The 27,711-nt window shown below is 46.9% G+C and overlaps 1 protein-coding gene across 2 annotated transcripts in view; it reads right to left on the reverse strand.

The window, feature by feature from the left end:
- Positions 1-27,711, reverse strand: part of SEH1L (SEH1 like nucleoporin) — a 215,494-nt gene that overhangs the window by 105,205 nt on the left and 82,578 nt on the right. For both annotated transcript variants that reach the window (XM_063923419.1, XM_063923420.1), the window contains exon 5: positions 717-815. In XM_063923419.1, the coding sequence (XP_063779489.1) occupies positions 717-815 (99 nt within the window). The remainder of the gene's footprint in view (positions 1-716; positions 816-27,711) is intronic.

The raw sequence follows: 27,711 nt of genomic DNA on the forward strand, positions 1-27,711 counted from the left end.
TATTCTTATCCCCAATTTAATCAATTCCAGTGGATGAATAAGCTAGAAGGTAAGCAGTTAATGGCCAAAGGTTACAAACACTTAGATTAGCAAAAACTGTATAACATAAATTTCAGTTATTTTTTTCTTTTCAATTGTTACCTGCATGAGAGTAATGAGAAAAAAAAACAATAACATATTATGATTGATTCTGCAAATGCCTAATCCAAGATAACAGTTTGAACCAATTGTGCCCGAAAAATATACAAATGCAGTCAATTTACTGTATCTACTTGGCAGCAAAGAATTACAAAAGGGAACTGCTTGTAAAAGAAAGTAAACAAACTTATGTAATGATTGCATTATGAAACAGTCCTTTTCCATTGATCAGTTTTGTGTTTCTAGGCTTTACATAAAAGGCTAGTGATTTGAGAACACTACACACAAGAAAAGACAACAAATTCCTCTATATTTGAACCCACATCATGCTTTAAAATTATGTTTCTATTTTACAGTGCTTAAGATGCAAATATTGTAGTACTATTAGGTTCAGAGAATTTCCTACTAGAAGCAGATTAATGATTGCATTCAGCAAATCGAACGCAGCACAACACAGACGACAGTATGGTTCATAAAAACAGAGAATCTGGTTAAATGGGTGGCATCTGAGGTATGTTCTAAACTGCAATAAAGGTTTAAGAATAGTCAAAATGCAAATAACATGCTCTGAGATTTACCTTGTGTTTTCATTATACTCGTAGATCTGAACTTTACCCATTATATTAGGGCTGGTATCATCACTACCCACAGCTATAGTAGGAGAATGAGCTCGTGAACTAGAAAACAAAAAGGAAAGAATAAAATAAAAAACACCAAACAGACACAAGATTGACAATATGCATACACCACTATAATCCAAATGTACAAGGGACAAAGCTAAACTTTGCAGAGGGTAAAGAAAGAAAAAAAATAGGACTCTAATTACCTACCAATACATCCTTTTCTCGTAGTCCGCGAAGGGATATTGGGGGAATCTGGTACGATAGGGTATAGACGGGGTCCAAAGGAGCCGGTGCACTTTAAAATAGGATTTTAGTACCTACCGGTAAACCTTTTCTCCTAGTCCGAAGAGGATGCTGGGGACTCCAAAAGGACCATGGGGGTATAGACGGGATCCGCAGGAGACATGGGCACACTAAAAGACTTTGACTGGGTGTGAACTGGCTCCTCCCTCTATGCCCCTCCTCCAGACCTCAGTTATAGGAACTGTGCCCAGGGGACACGGACATTTCGAGGAAGGATTTTTGTTAAACGAAGGGCGAGAAACATACCAGCCCACACCACAAACACACCGTACAACTAGATTAGCAGAAATACAAGATTACAGTATGAACTAAAAACAGCAACAAGCTGAACATAACTGATACACAACCTTTGTGCAACCGAAAACCACAAGTATCAATACAAACTGCAAGAAACAGTCCGCGCTGGGATGGGCGCCCAGCATCCTCTACGGACTAGGAGAAAAGGATTTACCGGCAGGTACTAAAATCCTATTTTCTCTTACGTCCTACAGGATGCTGGGGACTCCATAAGGACCATGGGGTCTATACCAAAGCTCCAGACCGGGCGGGAGAGTGCGGACGACTCTGCAGCACCGATTAAGCAAACATGAGGTCCTCCTCAGCCAGGGTATCAAACTTATAGAACTTAGCAAAAGTGTTTGAACCCGACCATGTAGCTGCTCGGCAAAGCTGTAGTGCCGAGACCCCTCGGGCAGCCGCCCAAGACGAGCCCACCTTTCTGGTAGAATGGGCCTTTACTGACTTCGGCAACGGCAACCCAGCCGAAGAATGAGCGTGCTGAATCGTATTACAAATCCAGCGTGCAATGGTCTGCTTGGAAGCAGGATTTCCAATCTTGTTGGAGGCATACAGGACCAACAGTGTTTCCGTTTTCCTAACAAGAGCCGTCCTGGCGACATAAATTTTCAACGCTCTTACGACATCAAGAGATTTTGGGACTGCCACAGTCTCCGTAGCCACAGGTACCACAATAGGTTGATTTATGTGAAACGAAGAGACCACCTTCGGCAGAAATTGTTGACGAGTCCTCAATTCCGCTCTATCCACCTGAAATATCAAATACGGGCTCTTGTGAGACAAAGCCGCCAATTCTGACACTCGTCTGGCAGAGGCCAAAGCCAAAAGCATGACCACTTTCCAAGTGAGAAACTTTAACTCAACCTTTCGCAAAGGTTCAAACCAGTGAGACATAAGAAACTGTAACACCACTTCAAGATCCCATGGTGCCATGGGTGGCACAAACGGAGGATGGATATGCAACACTCCCTTCACGAAAGTCTGAACCCCAGGAAGGACGGCCAATTCTTTTTGAAAGAAAATAGATAAAGCCGAAATCTGCACTTTGATGGAACCCAATTTCAGGCCTGCATCCACGCCTGCCTGCAAAAAATGGAGGATACGACCCAAATGAAACTCCTCTGCAGGAGCCGTTTTTGGTTTCACACCACAAAACATATTTTCTCCAAATACGGTGATAATGTTTCGCCGTGACCTCCTTTCTAGCCTTAAGGAAAGTGGGGATGACCTCCCCGGGAATACGTTTCCGAGCTAGGATCTGGCGTTCAACCTCCACGCTGTCAAACGCAGCCTCGGTAAGTCCGGAAACACGCAGGGTCCCTGCAGTAACAGGTCCTCTCGTAGAGGAAGGGGCCAAGGATCTTCTACCAGTAACCCTGAAGATCCATATAGCAGGCCCTCCGTGGCCAATCGGGAACAACCAGTATTGCCTGAACCCTTGTTCTTCTTATAATCTTCAACACTCTTGGAATGAGAGGAAGAGGAGGGAACACATACACAGACTGAAACACCCACGGAGTTACCAGGGCGTCCACTGCACTGGCTTGGAGGTCCCTCGACCTGGAACAATACTTCGGAAGCTTCTTGTTGAGGCGAGACGCCATCATGTCTATTTGAGGAATTCCCCAATTCCTTGTTACTTCTGCAAACACCTCCTGATGAAGAGCCCACTCTCCTGAATGGAGATCGTGTCTGCTGAGGAAGTCTGCTTCCCAGTTGTCCACGCCCGGAAGGAAGACTGCTGACAGTGCGCTCACGTGCTGTTCCGCCCAGCGGAGAACTCGTGGCCTCCGCCATTGCCGCCCTGCTCCTTGTTCCGCCTTGGTGGTTTACGTACGCCTCCGCTGTTATATTGTCCGACTGAATCAGGACAGGGAGACCTTGAAGAAGGTACTTCGCCTGCAGGAGGCCGTTGTAAATGGCTCTTAACTCGAGAACATTTATGTGGAGACAAGATTCCTGGCTTGACCATTTTCCCTGGAAACTTCTTCCTTGTGTGACTGTACCCCAGCCTCGGAGACTTGCATCTGTGGTCAGCAGGACCCAGTCCTGGATTCCGAAACAGCGTCCCTATAGAAGGCGAGAAGCGTGCAGCCACCACAGGAGAGAAATCCTGGTCCTGGAAGATAGACTTACTTTCCGGTGCATGTGTAGGGGAGACCCGGACCATTTGTTCAGTAGATCGCATTGAAACACCCGGGCATGAAACCTGCTAAACGGAATGGCTTCGTAAGCCGCAACCATCTTCCCTAGCACTCAAGTGCATTGATGAATCGACACTCTTGTCCAGAGGTTCTCAAACTCGGTCCTCGGGGGCCCACACAGTGCATGTTTTGCAGGTCTCCTCACAGAATCGCAAGTGAAATAATTAGCTCCACCTGTGGACCTTTTAAAATGTGTCAGTGAGTAATTAATACACCTGTGCACCTGCTGGGTTACCTGCAAAACATGCACTGTGTGGGCTCCCGAGGACCGAGTTTGAGAACCTCTGCTCTTGTCGGTCTCAGAAGCTCCCTGACCATGGTCTGGAGTTCCAGAGCTTTGTCCGCCGGAAGAAACACTCTGTAGTTCCGTGTCTAGGATCATGCCCAAGAAGGGCAGCCGATTTGTCGGGATCAACTGAGACTTCGGCAAATTTAGAATCCAACTGTGATGTCGCAGAACCAACAGGGAGAGTTCCACATTTCTTAGCAACTTTTCCTTTGATCTCGCCTTTATCAGGAGATCGTCCAAGTACGGGATAATCGTGACCCCCTGTTTGTGAAGGAGTACCATCATTTCCGCCATTACCTTGGTAAAAACCCTCGGGCCGTGGAAAGCCCAAACGGCAACGTCTGAAATTGGTAATGACAATCCTGCACCGCAAATCTTAGGAAGGCCTGATGAGGAGAACATAGCGAGACGTGTAAGTAGGCATCCTTTTTGTCGACTGACGCCATAAAATCCCCCCCTTCTAGGCTGGAAATCACAGCTCGAAGAGATTCCATCTTGAACTTGAAAGTTTTCAAGTATGGATTGAGGGATTTTAGGTTCAGGATCGGTCTGACTGAGCCGTCCAGCTTCGGCACTACAAAGAGGCTCGAATAGAACCCTTCCCCCCATTGGGACGGGGGAACCGGTACAATGACCCTCTGTTGACACAGCTTTAGTATTGCAGCATTTACTACTTCGCTTTCTGGAAGAGAAGCTGGCAAGGCCGACTTGAAAAAGCGGCGGGGGGTATCTCCTGAAACTCCAGTTTGTACCCTTGGGATACTATGTCTAAGACCCAAGGATCCAGGGCCGATTGAACCCAGACCTGACTGAGGAATCGGAGACGGCCCCCCACCGGCACGGACTCCCTCAGGGGACCCCCAGCGTCATGCGGTGGACTTGGTAGAGGCGGGGGAGGACTTTTGGTCCTGGATGCCAGGCACGGCAGGTGTCCTCTTTCCCCTTCCTCTACCCTTTGAAGCGAGGAAGGACGAGCCCTTTCCTTTTTTGTATTTATTAGGCCGAAAGGACTGCATCTGATAATGGGGCGCCTGTTTCTGTTGTGTGGGAACATAAGGAAGAAAAGATGACTTACCCGCAGTAGCGGTAGACACCAGTTCAGCAAGGACATCACCAAACAAGACACTACCTTTAAAAGGAAGAGCTTCCATAGCTTTCTTGGAGTCGGCATCAGCATTCCATTGATGAATCCACAGCGCCCTCCTGGCCGAGACCGCCATGGCATTGGCCCTTGATCCCAAGAGGCCAATATCCCTCGCCGCATCCTTTAGGTAATCTGCAGCGTCCTTGATATAACCAAGAGTCAAAAGAATGTTATCCTTATCAATGGTATCCATATCAGAAGCTAAATTATCAGCCCACTTAGCAATAGCACTACTCACCCATGCCGACGCCACAGCAGGTCTGAGTAAAGCACCAGTAGTAACGAAAATGGCCTTCAATGTCGTCTCCTGCTTGCGATCCGCTGGATCCTTGAGGGCAGACGTGTCAATCGGGGACAATCGGGATAGAGCCTTGTCCACATTGGGAGAAGACTCCCATTTCTCCCTGTCGTCAGAGGGAAAAGGATATGCCATAAAAAATTCTCTTGGGAATCTGCCACCTTTTATCCAGCGACTCCCAAGCCTTTTCACAAAGAGCGTTCAGTTCATGAGATGGGGGAAACGTAACCACAGGCTTTTTACCCTTATACAAACAAACCCTCTTATCTGGAACAGGGTGCTCTTCAGAAATATGCAAAACATCTTTAATAGCCACAACTGAATACTCTTAACTACCTTTGGATGTAAAGCAGCCTCTTTGAAATCGACACTGAAATCAGAGTCTGTGTCGGTATCAGTATCTGCCATCTGGGTAAATGACCGTTTCTGTGACCCTGAGGGGGTCTGTACCTGAGACAAAGCATCCTCCATGGATTTCCTCCATGTTTGTGTCTGAGAATCAGATTTATCCAGCCTCTTAGACAATAAAGCCACATTTGCATTCAGCGTACTCAACATATTCACCAAATCAGCAGTCGGCTGTGCTGACAGAGTCATTCCCAAATCCTTTTCTGCGCCCCCAGTAACTTCCTCCGGGGAGGAACACTCAGCCTCAGACATGTCGACACGTAGTACCGACACACCTACACTCTCACCGGCCAATAAAGGGGACAGACCCACAGGGAAGCCTGTAGAGAGAACACAGAGGGAGTATGCCAGCTCACACCCCAGCGCCCATATACTACAACAAACATATGGTGTCTGGGCTGTAATATACAAATAAAGCACCAAATTGCATGTGCCCCCCCCCCCCCCCCCCCCCAATTTTGCTCCCTTGCTACTTGTAAGGAGCTTGGAGGTCCGGGCCAGCGTCTCTGCAGCGGCTGTGGAGAGAGAAAATGGCGCTGGTAAGCTGTGTGGCTAAGCCCTGCCCCTTCCCGGCGCGCTGTAGTCCCGCTCAAATTTTAATTCTTTATAATGGCGGGGGTATCGTATACGGTGCCCGGGCACCGAATATGCCTTGCCAGTGCCAAAAAAGCCTTCAGTAACTGCTGCCCAGGGCGCCCCCCCCCCCAGCGGCCTGCACCCTGTGAGTGCCGTTGGTGTGTGGGAGCATGGAGCGCAGCGCGACCGCTGCGCTGTACCTCCGTCACTGAAGTCTTCTGCCGTCTGAAGCCTTCTGTTCTTCTAATACTCACACGGCTTCTCTCTTCTGGCTTCTGTGAGGGGGGTGGCGGCGCGGCTCCGGGAACAAGCAGCTAGGCGCACCAAGTGATCGAACCCTCTGGAGCTAATTGTGTCCAGTAGCCTAAGAAGCAGAGCCTTTGAACTAAGAAGAAGTAGGTCTGACTTCTCTCCCCTCAGTCCCACGATGCAGGGAGCCTGTAGCCAGCAGGTCTCCCTGAAAATAAAAAACCTAACAAAAGTCTTTCCAGAGAAACTCCGTAGAGCTCCCCTAGTGTGTGTCCAGTCACTACTGGGCACAGAATCTAACTGAGGTCTGGAGGAGGGGCATAGAGGGAGGAGCCAGTTCACACCCAGTCGAAGTCTTTTAGTGTGCCCATGTCTCCTGCGGATCCCGTCTATACCCCCATGGTCCTTTTGGAGTCCCCAGCATCCTCTAGGACGTAAGAGAAATTTCTTTAATTGGGTGTGCTGGCTCCTCCCCTCTATGCCCCCTCCCACAGGCAGTTAATAGTAAAATAGTGCCCGAAGGAGAAAGGACATACTCGAGAGAAGGAACAAACAACGAGTGGTGAGATTTACACACCAGCACACCACTAACACAAAAACGACCAGCAACGGCAGGTAACAAAACAGCAACAGCTGAACAGGTAACCTTAGAAAAGAGAACCTGCAGAAAAGTCAACGCACTGAGGCGGGCGCCCAATATCCCTTATGGACTACGAGAAAAGGATTTACTGGTAGGTAATTCAAATCCTGTTTTCTCTAGCATCCATAAGGGATATTGGGGGAATCTAGTATGATGGGGACGTCCCAAAGCTTCCAGAACTGGCGGGAATATGCGGAGACGTCTGCAGCACCGCCTGCCCAAACTGGGTATCCTCTTTGGCCAGGGTATCAAACCTATAGAACTACACAAAAGGTTTTCTTCCCCGACCAGATAGCAGCTCAGCATAGTTGCAAGGCCGAGACTCCACGGGCAGCCGCCCAGGAAGACCCCACCAATCTTGTAGAGTGGGCCTTCAGAGACTGTGGAATAGGTAAGGCTGCTAACACATAGGCCTGTTGGATAGTAAGCCTAAGCCAACGAGCAATCGACTGCTTTGAAGCAGGGCAACCCTTTTTCTGCGCATTATAGAGCACGAACAAGGAATCCGTCTTTCTGATCCAAGCAGTTCTCTTGACATAGATCATCAAGGCTTGCACAGCATCCAATGCCTCCAGAGGAGCAGAAGTGCCAGAACTTGATGGAACCACAATAGGTTGATTCAAGTGGAACGCAGAGACGACCTTCGGCAGGAACTGCTGCCTAGTCCTGAGCTCCGCTCTGTCCTCATAAAAGACCAAGTAAGGGCTTTTACACGATAAGGCCCCGAATTCTGAGACACGCCTAGCAGAAGACAGGGCCAATAACATCACAGTCTTCCACGTGAGATACTTATCTTCTACAGTCGTCAGAGGTTTAAAGCAGGAGGACTGAGAAATTCCAACACAAAACATTCAAGTTCCAGGGTGCCGTGGGCAGAACAAAAGGAGGTTGAATGTGAAGCACCCTTTGCAAGAAGGTTTGAACTTCTGGCAATACCGCCAATTTCTTCTGGAAGAAAATCGAGAGAGCTGAAATCTGGACCTTAATGGAACCCAGACGTAAGCCCTTATCCACACCAGCATTCAGAAAATGGAGGATCCGTCTAAGTGAAACTCCGCAGGTGGATCGGTGCGGCCCTCACACCAAGTGACCTATCTCCTCCAGATAGGACGATAGTGTTTTGACGTCACAGGTTTCCTGACCTGCACCATAGTAGCAATAACCATTTCGGAAAGGCCCTTGTGTTATGAACCACAGGTAGTGGTTCATTCCTATTTTATGTTTATAGTTGTCTTGCAGGCCAGGTTTTCCCGTTGCTCTGGTTTAAGAATACTCTAGTTTGCTGCCGGTGGGGAGTCTGTGTAATTGCAGCTTGTTCCCATGTGTTCAGCCTCACCTGTCTGTTGATTGCACCTCTCAGTTGTGCAGCAGGGCAGCTGCACGACATAATTAATTAAGACTCTGTTATATTCTGGCTCAGTGCAATTCACAGACGCTGGTGATATTTCCTGAGTTCCAGAGTTCTTGAGTTCTGAGCTAGTCTCTGCCAGTTCCTGAGCTCCTGTCTAGCAGTGTCTGTCTAGCTGCTCTGAGTGTCGGTTCCTGAGTTTCGGTTCCTGTGTCAATTCCAGTGTCTGATCCTGTGTCCTGCCGTGAAGCATTCCTGTCCAGGAGTCCTGTGGCTTTGTCTGTGCCTGGGCGAGTGTCTGGCTTCTTGGTGTCCACCGGTCTGTCGTTTGGGATTCTGCCTGTGCTCCAGTTCTGAGAGTCTGTGTCGGCTGCATTAGGGGTTCCTGTCCATTTGCCAGTATTTGTACCGGTTCCGTGAGTAGCGGCTTTGCCGCGTCCGTCTGCCTAGGCCGCAGTATTCTTTGGTTATATTTAGTTACTGGTGTTTTGCAGAGGGTTCTGCTTATGCTGTCACCGCCGGTACGCAAAAGTATTGTGTCGGCGTGTGGACAGCATTTCCTTTGTTGTTCCTTTCCTTTGGCGGCGTGCCGCACATATATTTAGTTTTAGGGTAGTTAGTAGCCCCTAGCTTTCTGTTGTTTTAGTTAGAGGTCCCCTTGTTATTATCCTGTCTCGGTTCACGCCTTGTCTCACGCTAAGACCTGGGGGCATCGGAGTTGGGCAGACATAATCCGCCCTTCAAACGCGGCTGCCGTGGGCCCAAGAAACCATAGTCACTCAGGCGTGAACTAACCACACGGGTAAAACAACGGAGGTAGGGTGCTAGGGGCTATTTCCACACCACACCTTATTTCAGTGTCACGTTCTGGTGCTCAGGACTCACTACGCAACATCTCCCTTGTTCTGAGCATCAGGAACCTAACACCTTGTGAGCTAGAATTTCTTATCTGGATTAACCCACGGTTCCTCAAACAGGGTATTTAGTTCCTTTGATACGGGAAAAGTGGCTGAGGCTTTTTCTTTATATTAAAAAGTAAAAGTAAGATTCCTCACACTCCTCTGTCACCTTATCAGGGATATTTAGGACTCCTCTGATAGAATCTATGAGAGCCTCTACACCCTGCGACAGAGTACCCTCCCCTACCTCTATGTCCACCTCACCTTCCTCCATTTCTGACCCTTCATTATCAGAGTCAGAATGCAGGATATGGGCCAAAGTACATTTTTGTCGACAAATGGTAGAGGACTGAGACGCTGGTCTGAGTCCTTTTGCATAAACTCAGCCATAGAATGTCTTAAGTATTGCGTCTCTTTCTCATTACAAGATAATTTAATAGAGATGGTGGAAATCATCCAACTAATGGAGTCCAGCCATGCTGGCTCCGCCCCACTAGCCTGAGAAGGAATACTACACTGAGTGAACCCCAGGAGAAGAGGAACACTGTGCCTTACATGAAACACACTCTTTGCCTGACAAACTGCAGCAGAGACAGCACACACACACAGGAAACGCTTAAAAGCACAATTAACCCACAACCAGCCCTTCCAGAGAGAGGATTGAACCAGCACACGGTGCCCTTAACGCTAAAGCAAAGCTTAGCCGGGTCGCCATCTAAGTACCTAGATTAGGGACTTAGTACACTAGTATAACGCTCCCCCCTGCTATGGCCCCCTGGTATCGCTGAGGTAATCTAGAGGCCCTCCAGAGGAGTCGTGCGTCTCTGTAGTCAGCGTCTATGTAGCTGCAGTAGGGTAAAATGGCACCTGTGAGCTGCTGGATTCGCTCATAGTCAGGCCCCTCCCCTCATGCCACCACTCTTCTTTATTCTGGCTCTGTTAGGGGTGGCGGCATGCTGTGGCAATGTACGCTCGCCGTGGTGGGGCTTGCGAATAGTTCCCTCAAGAGCTAGTGTCCTGTCAGGGGGGAACGGGACCATTAACCCTTAGTGGGGTTGGACCTAAGTCCCACGAAGCAGGCAGGCTGGTGCCATCCAATCCTGCCTGAAAATAACAAGCTTTAAAAATAAATGCAAAAAACTCTTCAGGAGCTTCCAGAGATGTAACCGGCTCCTTCAGGCACATTTTCTAAATGGAGTCTGGTAGAAGGGGCATAGAGGGAGGAGCCAGCACACGATATCAAACTTCTATAGTGCCCATGGCTCCAAATGGACCCATCTATATCCCTTGGTACTAAATGGATTCCCAGTATCCCCTAGGACGTAAGAGAAAAACTTATCCAAGAGGTGTAGCTGACAATTGACACATAAAAGGTAGAGGAATAATAATTTTAAATGGTCGTGGAAAAGTTACAGGAGCTTATCTGGAAAGTATATAAAAGAAGAGGTGGCATTACTGCAACCACACTACACCATCAGTGGTGTAGTGTGGTTGCAGTAAGGACAGCCAGCGTAAGAAGAGTATGTTTAGGAATTGTAGAAATCGTAAGTTCTGTTATCTGTTTTCCCCCATTAATCTTAAACTCTTCAGCTTTGTGCTGCATGAGCACTGTAGCCATGTGCCAGATCAGAGCAGTGGTGTGCCGGATTGACGATATGTTTGTTGACCATCATGCTCACTGCTGGACAAAGGTTCGACAAACATATTCCCAATCATCATAGAAGGTGTGGAGTCAGAAAAGAGCATCACATGAGGAAAAGAAATGGCAAAAATGACGACAACTTTGGGTCCAGCAATTAAATTGAAAAAATATTACAGCAGACCTGCTCTTAATGTGAAGGGTTCTCTTCACCTCCCTGTAATTTCCCACTGCCTAAACCAAGTGTTTAAGGGTTAACATTTTTGAGAAATGATCATAGGCTGCTTTAAAAAGTGCAAAGTAAAAGGAGGCTATCCAGAGCAGTTCCCAGCCCCTCCTTTTATTTCCTTTGAAACCTCAAAAATGTGAGCCAGAAATATAAGTTATGGTAAGAACTTACCGTTGATAAACGGTATTTCTCCTAAGTCCACAGGATAACAATGGAATATGATGGAGCGATAGCGGATTGGCATCAATCGATCAAAGCTTTCTGGCCTCCCAGGATGCAACGGGACCGTGCATATATCCCCTCCTACTGGCTCAGGCAAATCAGTTGTATTCCAAAGCACAAGGCAGGAGCATCATGTAGAGCCCTAATCAGGTGAGAAGAACACACATGCACACCCTTCCATACAAGAGGGAAGAGGTTAGCGAGTAGAAGGATCCTCAAATCAGGTGCATCAGGGTGGGATCCCTGTGGATTCTGTGGACTTAGGAGAAATACCGTTATCAACGGTAAGTTCTTACCAACACGTATATTTCTCCGCCAGGGTGCACAGGATACAATGGGATTTCCCAAAGCAATTTAGTGGTGGGGAACGCTCCTGATTGGACAGGAGAACCCTTCGCCCGAATTCAGCGTCATGAGAGGCAAAGGTATCCAAGGAATAATGTCTAATGAATGTGTTACTGGAAGACCATGTGGCTGCCTTACATATCTGTTCTGCTGAAGCACCACGCTGTGCTGCCCATGAAGGACGTACCTTACAAGTAGAGTGAGCAGAGACATTAGCCGGAACAGGGAGATCAGCTTGAGAATATGCTTCTGAAATAGTCACTTGAAGCCATCTTGCCAGCGTCTGTTTACTAGCAGGCCATCCTCTCTTGTGAAATGCGTAGAGAATGTAGAGAGAATCTGTCTTTCTGATGGCACTGGTACAATCCACGTAGATCCTTAATGCATCGCTGGGCGTAGTCCGGGCATCACCCCGCAGAAAGTCCCGTTCCCTGAAAAGCCGGGACTACAATTTCTTCATTAAGGTGGAATTTAGACACCACCTTAGGAAGATACCCAGATCTAGTTCTGAGAACTGCTCTGTCTGGATAAAAAAATCAGAAATGGGGAACGATACGACAGCGCCCCTAAATCTGACACTCTTCTAGCTGATGCGATAGTCAGTAGAAAGAGCACTTTAGCTGTCAACCATTTAAGATCCACTTTATTAAGTGGTTCAAATGGGGCAACTTGAAGGGCTTTCAGGACTAAACATAAGTACCACGGTACTGTAGGCCGAAAAAACGGAGGTTGAATGCGCAGCATTCCCTGGAAAAAAGTACGCAAATCCTGTAATTTGGCAATTTTCTTTTGGAACCATACAGTCAGTGCCTATACTTGCACTCTCAAGAAAGCCACCTTCAAACCTTTATCCATTCCTGCGTGAATTAATGCTAAGACCCTGGAAACTATGAAGGATTTAGGGTCCACCTTTCCCTCACTGCACCAATGAATATAGGCCTGCCATATTCGGTGATAAATACGAGCCGCGGAAGGTTTCCTTGCTCTGAGCATTGAATTACCTGTTGTGAGAATCCGCTTGACTTCACGATAGAGGTCTCAAGACCCTCACCGTCAAAGACAATCGATTCAGATGTCTGTGATAACAAGGACCCTGCGTCAGTAGGTCTGGACGTGGAGGGAGCAGAAATGGAGCTTCCACCATTCTCTGCCGATCCATATACCAATGCCTTCTGGGCCAAGCCGGAGCTATTAGTATTACGGCACCCCTTCCTTGCTTTATTTTTCTCCCCACCCTGGGTAATAGGGTGATCGGAGTAAACACATCAGCCAGATGAAAGTCCCATCTCACCGACAAGGCGTCCACCAAGATTGCTCAGGGATCCTTTGTTCTTGACCCGTAAACGGGCACTTTGTTTTTCAGATGGGATGCCATGAGATCTATCTTGACAACCCCCATTTGTCTACTAGAGTCTGAAAGACCTCTGGGAGAGCCCATTTGTTTGCTTGAATGGTGTGTCGACTGAGAAAGTCTGCTTCCCAGTTTAGGACTCCCGGAACGAACACTGCAGACAAGGCTGGATTATGAAGTTCTGCCCACTTCAGTATGCAACTTATTTCCTTCATTGCTTTTTGGCTGCGAGTTCCTCCCTGATGGTTGAGGTACGCTACTGCCGTCGCATTGTCTGAGCGGCTCTGGATTAGTTTTCCCTGAAGAATGTCCTTTGCCTGAATCAGTGCCATGTATATAGCCCAAAGTTCAACACATTTATTGGCAGGCAACCTTCTTCTTTGGTCCATTGCCCCTGGAACCACAATCTTCCGGACGCTGCTCCCCAACCCTGGAGACTGGCATCTGTTGTCTAGATGGGATGTCTGTAGCCACCAGGCTAATGACCACCTTACTTTTACCAAAAGCACCATAGTCTGTTTCCTTATCGTCTGATGTAATCCATTCCATTTGGCAAGAAACAGATGCTGCAGAAGTCTTGAGTGGAATTGTGCATACTCCACCATGTCGAATGTTAACACCATCAACCCCATCACTCGCATTGCTGCGTGAATGGGTACCTTTTGACTGCGTAGCCAGTCCTGAATCCTTGACTGTACCTTGGATATCTTGTTCCGAGGTAAAATTACTCTCTGTAGACCTGAATCCAGTACAGTGAGTCATCCGACGGAACTAGAGACGATTTTGCCCAATTGACGAGCCACCCATGTCTCTGCAGACATGTTCTTGTCTGTTGAAGATGACATAGGAGCAATTCCTGTGACTGTGTCAGGATTAAAAGATCGTCGAGGTATGGGAAAATTCTTATCCCCTGCTTGCGGAGATAAGCTGCCATAACCACCATAATCTTGGTAAATACTCTGGGGGCTGTGGCCAACCCAAAGGGTAGAGCCTGGAACTGAAAATGCTGTCGGAGGATAGCGAACCTGAGATAACACTGATGAGACAGTGCTATAGGCACATGTAGGCAAGCATCCTGTATATCCAGGGATACCATATAATCTCCTGGCTCCATGGCCAAGATTATGTAATGTAATGTAATGTCTCCATGTGAAACTGAGGTTCCCAAATGTATTTGTTCAGCAATTTGAGATTGAGAATGGTCCCAAATGACCCATTTGGCTTCTGAACCCGAAACAAATTGGAGTAAAAACCCTGTCCTCGTTGTACAGGGGGAACTGGAATAATTACTCCTGACTGAAGCCATTTCTGAACTGCTTCTTGCAAAGCCCTGGCCTTCATCTCCACCCGAGACGGGCTGGTACAGAAAAACCTTTGAGGAGGATGCTTCTTGAAGGCAAAAGCATAACCTAGAGCTACCGCTTCCTGCACCCAGGCATCTGTTGTAGACTGCTGCCAGATCTGTGCAAACTGTAGAAGTCAGCCCCCTACCCTGGGGTCCCCCAGGTGGAGGCCTGCACCATCAGGCTGATGGCTTATCTTCTGATTTGGATGCCGCCCTCTGTAAGCCCAATGTTTTTTAGTCTTGCCAGACTTTTTGTATTGGGGCTTGCGATCAATTTTTCCCTTAACTTTTCCCGGAGACCGAAAGGGCCGGAAAAATAGGATTTTAGTACCTACCGGTAAATCCTTTTCTCCTAGTCCGTAGAGGATGCTGGGGACTCCAAAAGGACCATGGTGTATAGACGGGATCCGCAGGAGCTTGGGCACACTGAAAAGACTTAAAACTGGGTGTGAACTGGCTCCTCCCTCTATGCCCCTCCTCCAGACCTCAGTTATAGGAACTGTGCCCAGGAGAGACGGACATTTCGAGGAAAGGATTTTTGTGTAAACTAAGGGCTACAAACATACCAGCCCACACCACAAACATACCGTACAACCGGAGTAACAGTAAACCAGATAACAGTATGAATTAACAACAGCAACAAGCTGAAAACCAGAAATACACAACCCGTGTATAAACTAAGTTAAACCAACAAGAATACACTGCAAGTAACAGTCCGCACTGGGATGGGCGCCCAGCATCCTCTACGGACTAGGAGAAAAGGATTTACTGGTAGGTACTAAAATCCTATTTTCTCTTACGTCCTAGAGGATGCTGGGGACTCCAAAAGGACCATGGGGTTTATACCAAAGCTCCAGACCGGGTGGGAGAGTGCGGACGACTCTGCAGCACCGACTGAGCAAATGCAAGGTCCTCATCAGCCAGGGTATCAAACTTATAGAACTTAGCAAAAGTGTTTGACCCCGACCAGGTGGCCGCTCGGCAAAGCTGTAAAGCCGAGACGCCTCGGACAGCCGCCCAAGACGAGCCCACTTTTCTGGTAGAATGGGCTGTTACTGACTTCGGCACCGGTAGCCCGGCCGAAGAATGAGCCTGCTGAATCGTACTACAAATCCAGCGTGCAATAGTCTGTTTTGAAGCAGGATGACCAATCTTGTTAGAAATATACAGGACAAACAGCGCCTCAGTTTTCCTGGCAACAGCCGTTCTGGCGACGTAGATCTTCAAAGCTCTCCCCACATCCAAAGACTTTGGAACTGCCACAGCATCCATAGCCACCGGCACCACAATAGGTTGGTTAACGTGAAACGAAGAAACCACCTTCGGCAGAAATTGTTGACGAATCCTCAATTCCGCCCTATCCGAATGAAAAATCAAGTACGGGCTCTTATGAGATAAGGCCGCCAACTCTGACACTCGCCTGGCAGACGCCAGCACCAACAGCATGACTACCTTCCAAGTGAGAAACTTCAACTCAACCTTATGCAAAGGTTCAAACCAGGAAGACATGAGAAACTGTAAGACCACGTCAAGATCCCATGGAGCCACAGGAGGCACAAAACGGAGGATTGATATGCAATACTCCTTTCACAAACGTCTGAAGCTCTTGGAGGACAGCTAATTCCTTTTGAACGAAAATAGACAAAGCCGAAATCTGCACTTTGATGGAGCCCAATTTCAGGCCTGCATCTACACCTGCCTGCAAAAAGTGGAGAAAACGACCCAAATGAAAATCTTCCGCAGTAGCCATTTTAGTCTCACACCAGGAAACATACTTCCTCCAAATACGGTGATGTTTCGCCGTAACCTCCTTCCTAGCCTTAATGAGAGTAGGAATGACCTCCCCGGGAATACCATTACGAGCTAAGATCTGGCGCTCAACTTCCATGCCGTCAAACGCAGCAGCGGTAAGTCTGGAAACACGCATGGACCCTGCAACAACAGGTCCTCTCTTAGAGGAAGCGGCCAAGGATCTTCCACCAGTAATTCCTGAAGATCCGCGTCCCAGGCCCTTCTTGGCCAATCTGGAATGACGAGAATCGCCTGAACCCTTGCTCGTCGAATGATCCCCAGTACCTTTGGAATGAGAGGTAGTGGAGGGAACACACACACCGACCTGAACACCCACGGAGACACCAGGGCGTCCACCGCACTGGCTTGGGGTCCCTTGACCTGGAACAATAGCTCGGGAGCTTCTTGTTGAGACTAGACGCCATCATGTCGATCAACGGAATTCCCCAAAGCTTTGTCATCTCTGCAAATACCTCTTGGTGAAGAGCCCACTCTCCCGGATGGAGATCGTGTCTGCTGAGGAAATCTGCTTCCCAGTTGTCCACTCCCGGTAGGTAGACTACCGCAGGGCGCTCACGTGTTGTTCCGCCCAGCGAAGGATTCTTGTGGCCTCCGCCATTGCCACTCTGCTCCTTGTTCTGCCTTGACGGTTTATATGTGCCACCGCTGTGATGTTGTCAGACTGTACCAGGACAGGTCGACCCTGAAGAAGGCTTCTTGCTTGTAGCAGGCCGTTGTAAATGGCTCTTAACTCGAGAACATTTATGTGGAGACACGCTTCCTGGAGCGACCATCTCCCCTGGAAGTTTCTTCCTTGGGTGACTTCACCTCAGCCCCGGAGACTTGCATCTGTTGTCAGAAGTACCCAGTCCAGGATACCGAACCGGCGTCCTTCTAGGGAGGTGAGAACTTTGTAGCCACCACAGGAGAGAAATTCTGGCTCTGGGAGATAGACTTATCTTCCGGTGCATGTGCAGGTGAGACCCGGACCATTTGCTCATTAAGTCCCACTGAAACACCCAGGCATGAAACCTGCTAAAAGGAATGGCTTCGTACGCCGCAACCATTTCCCCCAGAACCCGAGTACAGTGATGGATTGACACACTCGTCGGCCTCAGAAGTTCCCTGACCATCGACTGCAGTTCCAGAGGTTTTTCTTCTGGAAGAAATACTCTCCGTAACTCCGTGTCCAGAATCATGCCCAGACCCGAGTGGTCGGAATCAACTGAAATTTCGGCAAATTTAGTACCCAACCGTGCTGTCGCAGCACCGACAGCACCAAATTTACACTCCTCAGCAACCGTTCCTTGGACCTCGCCTTTATCAGGAGATCGTCCAAGTACGGGATAATTGTAACCCCTTGCTTGCGAAGGAGAACCATAATTTCTGCCATGACCTTGGTGAAAATCCACGGGGCCGTGGAAAGCTCAAACGGCAACGTCTGAAATTGGTAATGAGAATCCTGTATCGCAAACCTGCGGAAGGCCTGATGCGAAGGATATATCGGGACGTGTAAGTAGGCATCCTTTATGTCTACTTACGCCATAAAATTCCCCCCTTCTAGGCTGGAAATCACAGCTCGAAGAGATTACATCTTGAACTTGAAAAACTTTCAAGTATGGATTGAGGGATTTTAGATTCAGAATCGGTCTGACCTAACTGTCTGGTTTCGGCACAACAAATAGGCTCGAGTAGAACCCCTCCCCAGTTTTGACAGGGGAACGGGAACAATGACCCTCTGTTGACACAATTTTTGTATCGCTGCCAGCACCACATCCCTGTCCGGAAGAGACACTGGTAAGGCCGAAATGAAAAACCGGTGAGGGGGCACCTCTCGAAACTCCAGCTTGTATCCCTGAGACACAATCTCTAGGACCCAAGGATCCAGGTCTGATTGAATCCAGACCTGACTGAAGACTCGCAGACGTCCCCCCACCAGTCCGGACTCCCCCAGGGAAGCCCCAGCGTCATGCTGGGGAGGACTTTTGGTCCTGGGCGCCGGACACGGCAGGCGACTTCCTTCCCCTTCCTCTACCCTTAGAAGCGAGGAAGGACGAACCTTTTCCACGCCTGTATTTATTGGGACGAAAGGACTGCATCTGCTGATGTGGTGCCTTTTTGTGTTGTGTGGGAACATAGGGAAGAAAGGAGGACTTACCCGCTGTCGCGGTAGAGACTAGGTCCGCCAAGCCGTCCCCAAACAAGACATTACCTTTGAAGGGTAAAGCTTCCATAGCTCTTTTGGAGTCGGCATCAGCATTCCATTGATGGATCCACAACGCCCTCCTGGCCGATATCGACATGGCATTGGCTCTTGATCCCAAGAGACAGAAATCCCTCGCCGCATCCTTCAGGTAATCTGCAGCGTCATTGATATAACCAAGAGTCAAAAGAACATTATCTTTATCAAGGGTATCCATATCATTAGCTAAATTCTCAGCCCATTTAGCAATAGCACTACTCACCCATACAGACGCCACCGCAGGTCTGAGCAATGCACCCGACTTAGCGAAAATGGACTTCAGAGACGTCTCCAGCTTGCGATCCGCCGGATCCTTGAGAGCTGCCGTGTCAGGAGACGGAAGCGCCACTTTCTTAGACAAACGAGATAGAGCTTTGTCAACATTTGGAGACGACTCCCATTTTTCCCTGTCATTAGAGGGGAAAGGATACGCCATGTAAATCCTCTTGGGAATCTGCCACCTCTTGTCCGGCGACTCCCAAGCCTTTTCACAAAGAGTATTCATTTCATGAGAGTGAGGAAACTTCACCTCAGGTTTTTTTCCCTTGAACAAGCAGATCCTTGTTTCCTGTACCGCAGGTTCATCAGAAATGCGTAAAACCTCTTTTATAGCCACAATCATGTACTGAATACTCTTAACTAATGGTGGATGTAAAGCAGCCTCAGTGAAATCGACCTCGGAATCAGAATCCGTGTCGGTATCAGTATCTACCACTTGAGTAAATGGCCGCTTTTGCGACCCCGATGGGGTCTGCACCTGAGACAAAGCCTCCTCTATGGACTTTTTCCACACCTGCGTCTGTGACTCAGACTTATCCAATCTCTTTGATAAAGAAGCTATATTCATATTGATTGTACTTAGCAATGTGAGTAAATCAGGTGTCGGCTGTGCCGACAGGCCCAAATCTAGACCCGAATCCGCTCCCCCAATAACCTCCTCCGGTGAATAACATTCAGCCTCAGACATGCCGACACGTATTATCGACACACGCAGAATGTCTCAGCTAGGGGACAGGCCCACAATGAAGCCCAGATAGAGGACACAGAGGGAGTATGCCAGCTCACACCCCAGCGCCCCAATATCCCGTCAAGGGATATATGTGACCAGCGCTGCTTAAATTATAATAAAAATGCACCACAACTGCGCGCCCCCTCCCCTTCGATTAGCTCCCCGTTACTTGAGAGGAGCTGTGGAGGTCCCGGGCCAGCGTCTCCTTCAGCCGCGTGTGGAGGAGAAAATGGCGCTGTGAGCCACGCGGCTAAGCCAGATTTGGAGGTTTGAAAATGCCGGCGGGGGTCTGTGAAAAGGCACCGAAAAGGCTTCTGCCAGCTCCCGGACCCCAGTGACAATGCTGCCCAGGGCACCCCCCCCCCCCCCCAGCGCCCTGCACCCTGTGAGTGCCGTTAGTGATAGTGTGTGGGAGCATGGAGCGCAGCGTTAACGCTGCGCTGTACCTGGTTACTGAAGTCTTCTGCCGTCCTGAAGTCTTCTGTTCTTCTCATAATCACCCGACTTCTTTCTTCTGGCTTCAGTGAGGGGGGTGACGGTGCGGCTCCGGGAACAAGCAGCTAGGCGCACCAAGTGATCGAACCCTCTGAAGCCAATGGTGTCCAGTAGCCGAGAAGCAGAGCCCTTAAACTAAGAAGAAGTAGGTCCTGCTTCTCTCCCCTCACTCCCACGCTGCAGGGAGCCTGTAGCCAGCAGGTCTCCCTGAAAATAAAAAACCTAACAAAAGTCTTTTCCAGAGAAACTCAGGAGAGCTCCCCTAGTGTGTGTCCAGTCAATCTTGGGCACAAAGTCTAACTGAGGTCTGGAGGAGGGGCATAGAGGGAGGAGCCAGTTCACACCCAGTTTAAGTCTTTTCAGTATGCCCAAGCTCCTGCGGATCCCGTCTATACCCCATGGTCCTTTTGGAGTCCCCAGCATCCTCTAGGACGTAAGAGAAACCGGAAATTTAGGTTTGTAGTTGTATGTGGAAGGAAACTTGACCTTTTTGGAGTCTGCTTCTGACTCCAGAATATGTCAATTCTTTTCCAAAAAGAATATTTCCAGAAAACGGTAAAGATTCCAAAACCTTCTTGGATTCTGAATCAGCTTTCCACGTACGCAATTAAACTGCCCTGCAAGCAGCTATTGTTGAAGCTGATGCCCTGGAGGCAATAGTACCCATATCTAATGCTGCTTCTTCCAAGAATATTACAGCCTGTTTTATATGAGATATTATGTTTTTTAGAAACCCATCCACCTTCCTATCCATGACATCATTTAATGATGTTGACGGCAAAGGCAATATAGATTTTCGCACTAATCGAATCACATGCACATCTACTTTAGGAGCCACATCTCTTTTTAAACAATCTCCAGTTGGAAGAGGATAATTGGAATACCTTTTTTATGGAATTTTAAATTTCTTATTGGGCGTAGCCCAAGCCTCTTCCATGATTTCTGTCAGCTGATCTGACCCTGGAAACTCAGTCTTAACTGTTTTGGGATGTTTAAACACAGGTGCCTCTCCTGAATCCTCAAAGGATAGAATGGCTTTCATTGCTCTAACTCAACTATATCCACTGAGCTGAGGCCTTCTTCCTCCTCTTCGTATGCCGAAGTAGAATTAATTGAACTTTCATCTTCCGATGAATCCTCATGTGTAGCTTGTGAAGGTGAAGATTTACTTACCATCGGTTTATCAGCTTGTTTCATTTGAGAAGCTGCTGGGGGAAATGATATACTGTAGGTAGGGAGCTGCATGTAAGGGTTAATAGTGTAACCCATTCCTGGTACAGAAGCTGTAGGAATTATCCGTTCAGCTATACTGGACAAGGTCTGTGCAAACATAGCCCAAGGTGGATCCATCTGTACCTGACGTCGTACAGGGATCTGCCTTGTATTTTGCTGAAAACTAAAACAATTTACACACAAACCATCCTGAACCAGATACTGAGAGGATAATACAGTTTTGCAAGACAAACATGATATGAATGTTGGTGTTGCTGTGAGTATACCTTCCTCACCTTTGCCGCTCTTAGACATGATAAATAATCAGCACTTTCACAGTGTACTACCCAATTTGTGACTGTAATCACTTCAACCTTCTAAAGTGACATACAATCTGACACTACCCATGCACCAGCATTGAGGATCAGAAAACACAACTGACAAATGTATCCCTTATCCAAAATTCCAAATCCCACATTTTTGGGTTCCATACTGAGATAATGACATATATATTATATATTCTGTGTATATATAGATATATTATGTAGATATATAATATAGATATATATGTGTCATTATCTCAGTAGGGGAACAAAAAATGTGTGATTATGAATTTTGGATAAGGGATACTCAACCTGTAGTAAAGTCAGCAATCACACTAGCAGTCAGTCACACGTTACACATTAGCAATATGAGCACATCATCAACTACAAAACACATTTTTAAGTATGTAGGAGAACATATTACTGATCATGTTTAAAGAGATTTAACGTATTCAGACGCAATGCGAAAGAAACAGCAAATGTATACAGACTCATATGCAATAGGCACCTATCTAATTATTCATACTCAAAAAGGTAGAGATTTAGTGCTGTAAAGCCGGTACTCAGTAGCGTGGGATACAGGGAGACTCGCCTCGCTTCCAGGATCGATCAATACGTTAGCGAACGCTGAGTGGATCCAGACGCTACTTGTGTACACTGCCTCTCCATGAACCTACAGTGAACACTGACGCACCGGTCACACAGCTGCCTATGCTGCGACCGGGTCCCCTGCACAGCGTCTGGGACGGAAGCGAGGAGACTCGGAGTTAACTGGTCATGAACCGGGGATGAGGGGCGACCAGGAGAGCGTCTGACTCCCCCTGCTGACATCAACCCTAGGGATCGCGGCCTCATGCAGTTCCTGGAGCCTATGATCCCTAAGGTCTAGCGCTGGTAGCCGCGTCAGCTACTGTTTGGTAGTCTCCTCCCAATACAGTGCGGCTGTGTCCGTATTCCATCCAGCTAAGTGGAACCGATGCCTTACCTTATCCCCGTGCTCCGGCCACAGCATGGTAATGTCTGCTGGACCTACTAATATATCCGACACAGACGCCCGCCGTAACAGCACTGTACTTGTGGGTAAGCGTTGTCGCAACCCGGCGGAGAGTTGTTGGAGCATCTCTTTCTAAGCATATAAGACGCTGTTTAGAAAGATCACTCAAAAAACTAGTAAGACTATAAAAATAAAATAAGAAAGCTTAGGGCTGCTAAAAAACAAAACAACAAAAAAACAACAAAAAAACACAGCAGCCCTCTGACCATGGTCTGGCTCCTGCCGCACCAAACAAAAAACTGATTTGCCTGAGCCAGTAGGCAGGGATATATGGACAGGCCCGATGCATCCTGGGAGGCCAGAAAGCTTTGATCGATTGGTGCCAATCCGCTATCGCGCCATAATATCCCATTGTTATCCTGTGGACCCTGCCGGAGAAAAGAACATTTTAAATCACATCACAATGTTTAACAGGTGTGACCCAGGTTCAGTGTGAAAGGCACCAACCCGGGTTGAAACTGCAATGTGGAAGGGTCTGAGCCTGCTCGGACCCGGGTTCAAAAGATGGGTCCGACCTGGGTTTGCAATATGAACGTGGTATAAGAGGCTGATAGAAAACTGTGTCAGGGCTTAGTTCAGGGTCTTACAACTTTGGAAAACAGGAAGCAGTCCTGTGATGAGACACTGATTTACCAACTGTGTTTGTGGTAAGGGTCTTAGGTCCTACCACCCTGAGAGAGGGAATCTATTACGTTTATTTAGTGCCCAGGTGGGCTAGGGTTTATTCATATGTTTATGTACAGCACAATAAAACTAGCCACAGCCAGATTGCACAGAAAATGCAGGTCTGGTACGCAGATTTCCTGGCTCCTGCATGTTTGAATGGTCCCATTTACCCCAGGAGATCCTTTCCCTGATCCTCTCACACCAGTTATTGTAAACCCAATGGCATGAGGAGTCAGAATAAAGAATGAATGCATTAAATAACTTGCAAATGAACTCCAGTACTCTCCCTGGTTGGGAAGCCATGGCTGGTGACGAGTCACAGTGCACAGCTTGCTAGGTCATCCAGTATGAGCTTTGAAGTAGATCCCCGTGTTGAGTATTTTTCTTGATGGCAAAGTGAAAAGCATGTGACGGTAACCAAGGCATTTCAGAGCTCATTAAGCAACATCCCCAGGGTCCACAGTCGTTAGCACTGATCCTACTTTTAAGTAGGGCATATTCAGATGTGTGGTAATTAACCTTTCACAAATACAATCAAGGTCTTGAGCTAATGAGCAACCTTGATCGAATTGGGTGTGGATCATTAGATCGACAGTGTCTAGGTCGACAATATTTAGGTTGACCACTATAGGTCGACAGGGTCAGAAGGTCGACATGCGTTTTTTATGGGGGGTTTGTGACGTTTTCTTTGTAGAGTGACCGGGAACCCCAATTAATGCACAGTGTCCCCTCGCATGGCTCGCTTAGCTCGGCAGATTACCGTTCCAATCGTAGTCCACGTGGATCGTTAAGTATGAAATAGTAAAAAAAAAACAGTACAAAACATTTTTTAAACTCATGTCGACCTTTTGACCTGTCGACCTAGAACATGTCGATCTTCTGACCCTGTCGACCTAAACATTGTCGATCTTCAGAACGGATCCCGATCGAATTATACCTATTGAAAAGACTGAGCACTGGATATCCTCCATTTCCTTTGTTTGTTTTTTAACCCATAAGGGGTCTGTTAATCTAGCTGCCATACTGATATTAAAGGGCAGTACAGATGGTGTAATAGTTAGCATTACTGCCTCACAGCACTGAGGTCACGGGTTTGATTCCCACCCTGTTACAAGAAAATAGAGTAGTACACAAGCGCTCCTAACCCTAAAGAATAGAAGGAATTTCTTCCCTTTCCAATTTTTACAGGATAATCCTCAATATTAGATGTTCAATATTCTCTGGGCAGTTCGCACCTCCAAACTGACCTCCTTTCAAGTGATGGTACACATATAAAAGGTATCTTTTCACACTTTTCTCTATAGCCCCTCTTTAGAGACGCTCACCTCATATATGAGCCCTATATGTTCTGAAAGGTTTCTTTAAGATCTTCATATATCACACCATATCCACCACAATCTGAAGACACCCTCTCCCTTATTATGACGCTCACCTTAGAGTATATCCCTATGTTCCTTGAAAGGTTTCTTTTGTTGTCACCTTCGCTGGATAGGTAATGGGGATGAACCTTTCTCCAATCCCAAACGGTCAATTTCCATATATACGGGTAGGTACCATACGTCCACAATTGCAAGTAATGAGGTTTTAATAAAAAAATTCACATACAATAAAAACAGAAAACATTAAAAAGTGCACCCAAACAAGGCCGTCTGGATTTGTCCCTCTATACTCCCCTTGAAACCGATGGGGAAAGTTTCCCCCCCCCCCAAAAAAAATTAATTTTTTGGCACTTAATGCCTCGGTCCTAGATCGGGAGATCAAGAATGGAAGACAAACCTTTTGACCAGGGTTAAAATAGATAAAACCCAACGCGTTTCGGAAAAAATCCTTCCTCAGGGCATATTGTGGTACCTACCCAGTCGGCCTTTTAAACCCAACTGAGCTTCCCTCCCATTTTCCAAACCAATCAGACAATACTGATACAGATATCTATCACAGACATAATTCTGGTACTTAAACTTCCTACTACTACTTTCTTAAAGATATGTACATAATTGCTTCCATTTCATATATCAAATCGACACAGGAAAGTAGAATAAAAATACATTTTCACATTAATTGGTATTGTGTAATCTCCGTCCTGGAGTATCTATAATGAAGTCTCAATTGATTTTACATAAGTGAGTTCTCTCCAGTCCGGATTTCACATCCATATAATCATGCTATTTTTTTATATGTTGTCGCGGGCCGTCGTTTCCGGTTCCGGCTCAACGGAAGTTGCGTGCATCTCCGTGAAAGTATATGTCCCAGCTGGTCCTCTACTAACGATGACGTGTTTCCTGTACGTTGTCATGGGAGCCACATCGCCAGACGATACCTCCCCGCACTTGTAACCATGGAAACCATTATAACACGTCAGCTTCTTTCTGCACTGACGTGTTTCCAGCTGGGTGAACCGCAAAACAGGAAGTCCCATGGAACGCATGAACCGTTCCCCACACTTCCCTCAGTGTAGCGATGACTATATGTGTATTCTCGCAACAAAAGACAAAACCAACATAGAGAGAAATAGGTTAGTGGTAAATAAGACAACTACATCCCATATATCGACTTCTTACTTATACACTTCTAATGTCAGTCAATGCCCGAATCACCCATTCATATCATTTACTTTCCATGCTTTTATTCATGCCTTTGGCAAAAATGGACCTCAATTTAGAGGAACCATTTCATTTCAAATTCTACATTTAGCCCATTTGGGACCAGGGTCTTTAACTCATAAATGGTCTTCATCTCCATTTTTGCCAACTGTCTTTCCCCATCATTGGTTCTCCAATTCGGGGTAATCAATTTGATTCCACAGAAATTAATTAAATGGCTAATATTACAGTCATGAACCTTGCTAAAGTGCAGTGACACATTGTGGGTTTCCAATCCTTTTTTGATATTACGGGCATGCTCAGCCATTCTTATTTTGAGCATACGAGTGGTTCTGCCCACATACTGTAACCCACAAACACATTCCATGAGATATACAACGTTCTTAGAATTGCATGTTATAAAGTCCTTAATGTTATAGGACTTTTGAGTTTATGTGGACTTATATTGGATCATTTTGCTTTCCTTACTTTTACACATTTTACACATCATACACAGGCCACATCTAAAAAAAACCCTTTGATCTGTTCCTAGTGAGCATTTTTGGGGCCGTAACCACACTGCTTACTATACTCTCCTTTAAGTTTTTTGCTCTTCTATAGGTAAACTTTGGAACCCTAGAAACAACTTCTTTAAGACAAGGGTCCTTTCCTAAAATGGACCAGCGTTTTCTTATTATCTGTTCGACCGGTTTGTATTGACTGTTATATGTAGTAATAAATAATACCTCATTTGACCTTTACTTATTTCTAGCAGGATTTTTAGTTAACATGTCCATACGGTCGTATTCCCCAGTTATCTTCATGATGGATCTAACATTCTCTTGGTCATATCCCTTTATTTCAAACTGTTCCTGCAGGGTCTGTGCCTGCTCCCAATACATATCAATATCAGTGGGTTTGACTATAATTCGTACATAGATTACAGTAGCAATCACCATTTGAACTGGCTTAAAAGTATTCCAAGCAGCCAGTTTCAACGGATAAGGAGAAACTGTACCGATATTGATATGTATTGGGAGCAGGCACAGACCCTGCAGGAACAGTTTGAAATAAAGGGATATGACCAAGAGAATGTTAGATCCACCATGAAGATAACTGGGGAATACGACCGTATGGACATGTTAAACTAAAAATCCTGCTAGAAATAAGGAAAGGTCAAATAAGGTATTATTTATTACTACATATAACAGTCAATACAAACAGGTCGAACAGATAATTAGAAAACACTGGTCCATTTTAGGAAAGGACCCTTGTCTTAAAGAAGTTGTTTCTAGGGTTCCAAAGTTTACCTATAGAAGAGCAAAAAACTTAAAGGAGAGTATAGTAAGCAGTGTGGTTACGGCCCCAAAAATGCTCACTAGGAACAGATCAAAGGTTTTTTTTAGATGTGGCCTGTGTATGATGTGTAAAATGGGTAAAAGTAAGGAAAGCAAAAAATAAGAATTTACTTACCGATAATTCTATTTCTCGTAGTCCGTAGTGGATGCTGGGGACTCCGTCAGGACCATGGGGAATAGCGGCTCCGCAGGAGACAGGGCACAAAAAGTAAGCTTTTAGGATCACATGGTGTGTACTGGCTCCTCCCCCTATGACCCTCCTCCAAGCCTCAGTTAGGTACTGTGCCCGGACGAGCGTACACATTAAGGAAGGATATTGAACCCCGGGTAAGACTCATACCAGCCACACCAATCACACCGTATAACTTGTGATCTGAACCCAGTTAACAGTATGACAAACGTAGGAGCCTCTGAACAGACGGCTCACAACAAATA

This window comes from Pseudophryne corroboree, chromosome 5 (genome assembly GCF_028390025.1).
Source record: "Pseudophryne corroboree isolate aPseCor3 chromosome 5, aPseCor3.hap2, whole genome shotgun sequence".
NCBI classification, from domain to species: domain Eukaryota; kingdom Metazoa; phylum Chordata; class Amphibia; order Anura; family Myobatrachidae; genus Pseudophryne; species Pseudophryne corroboree.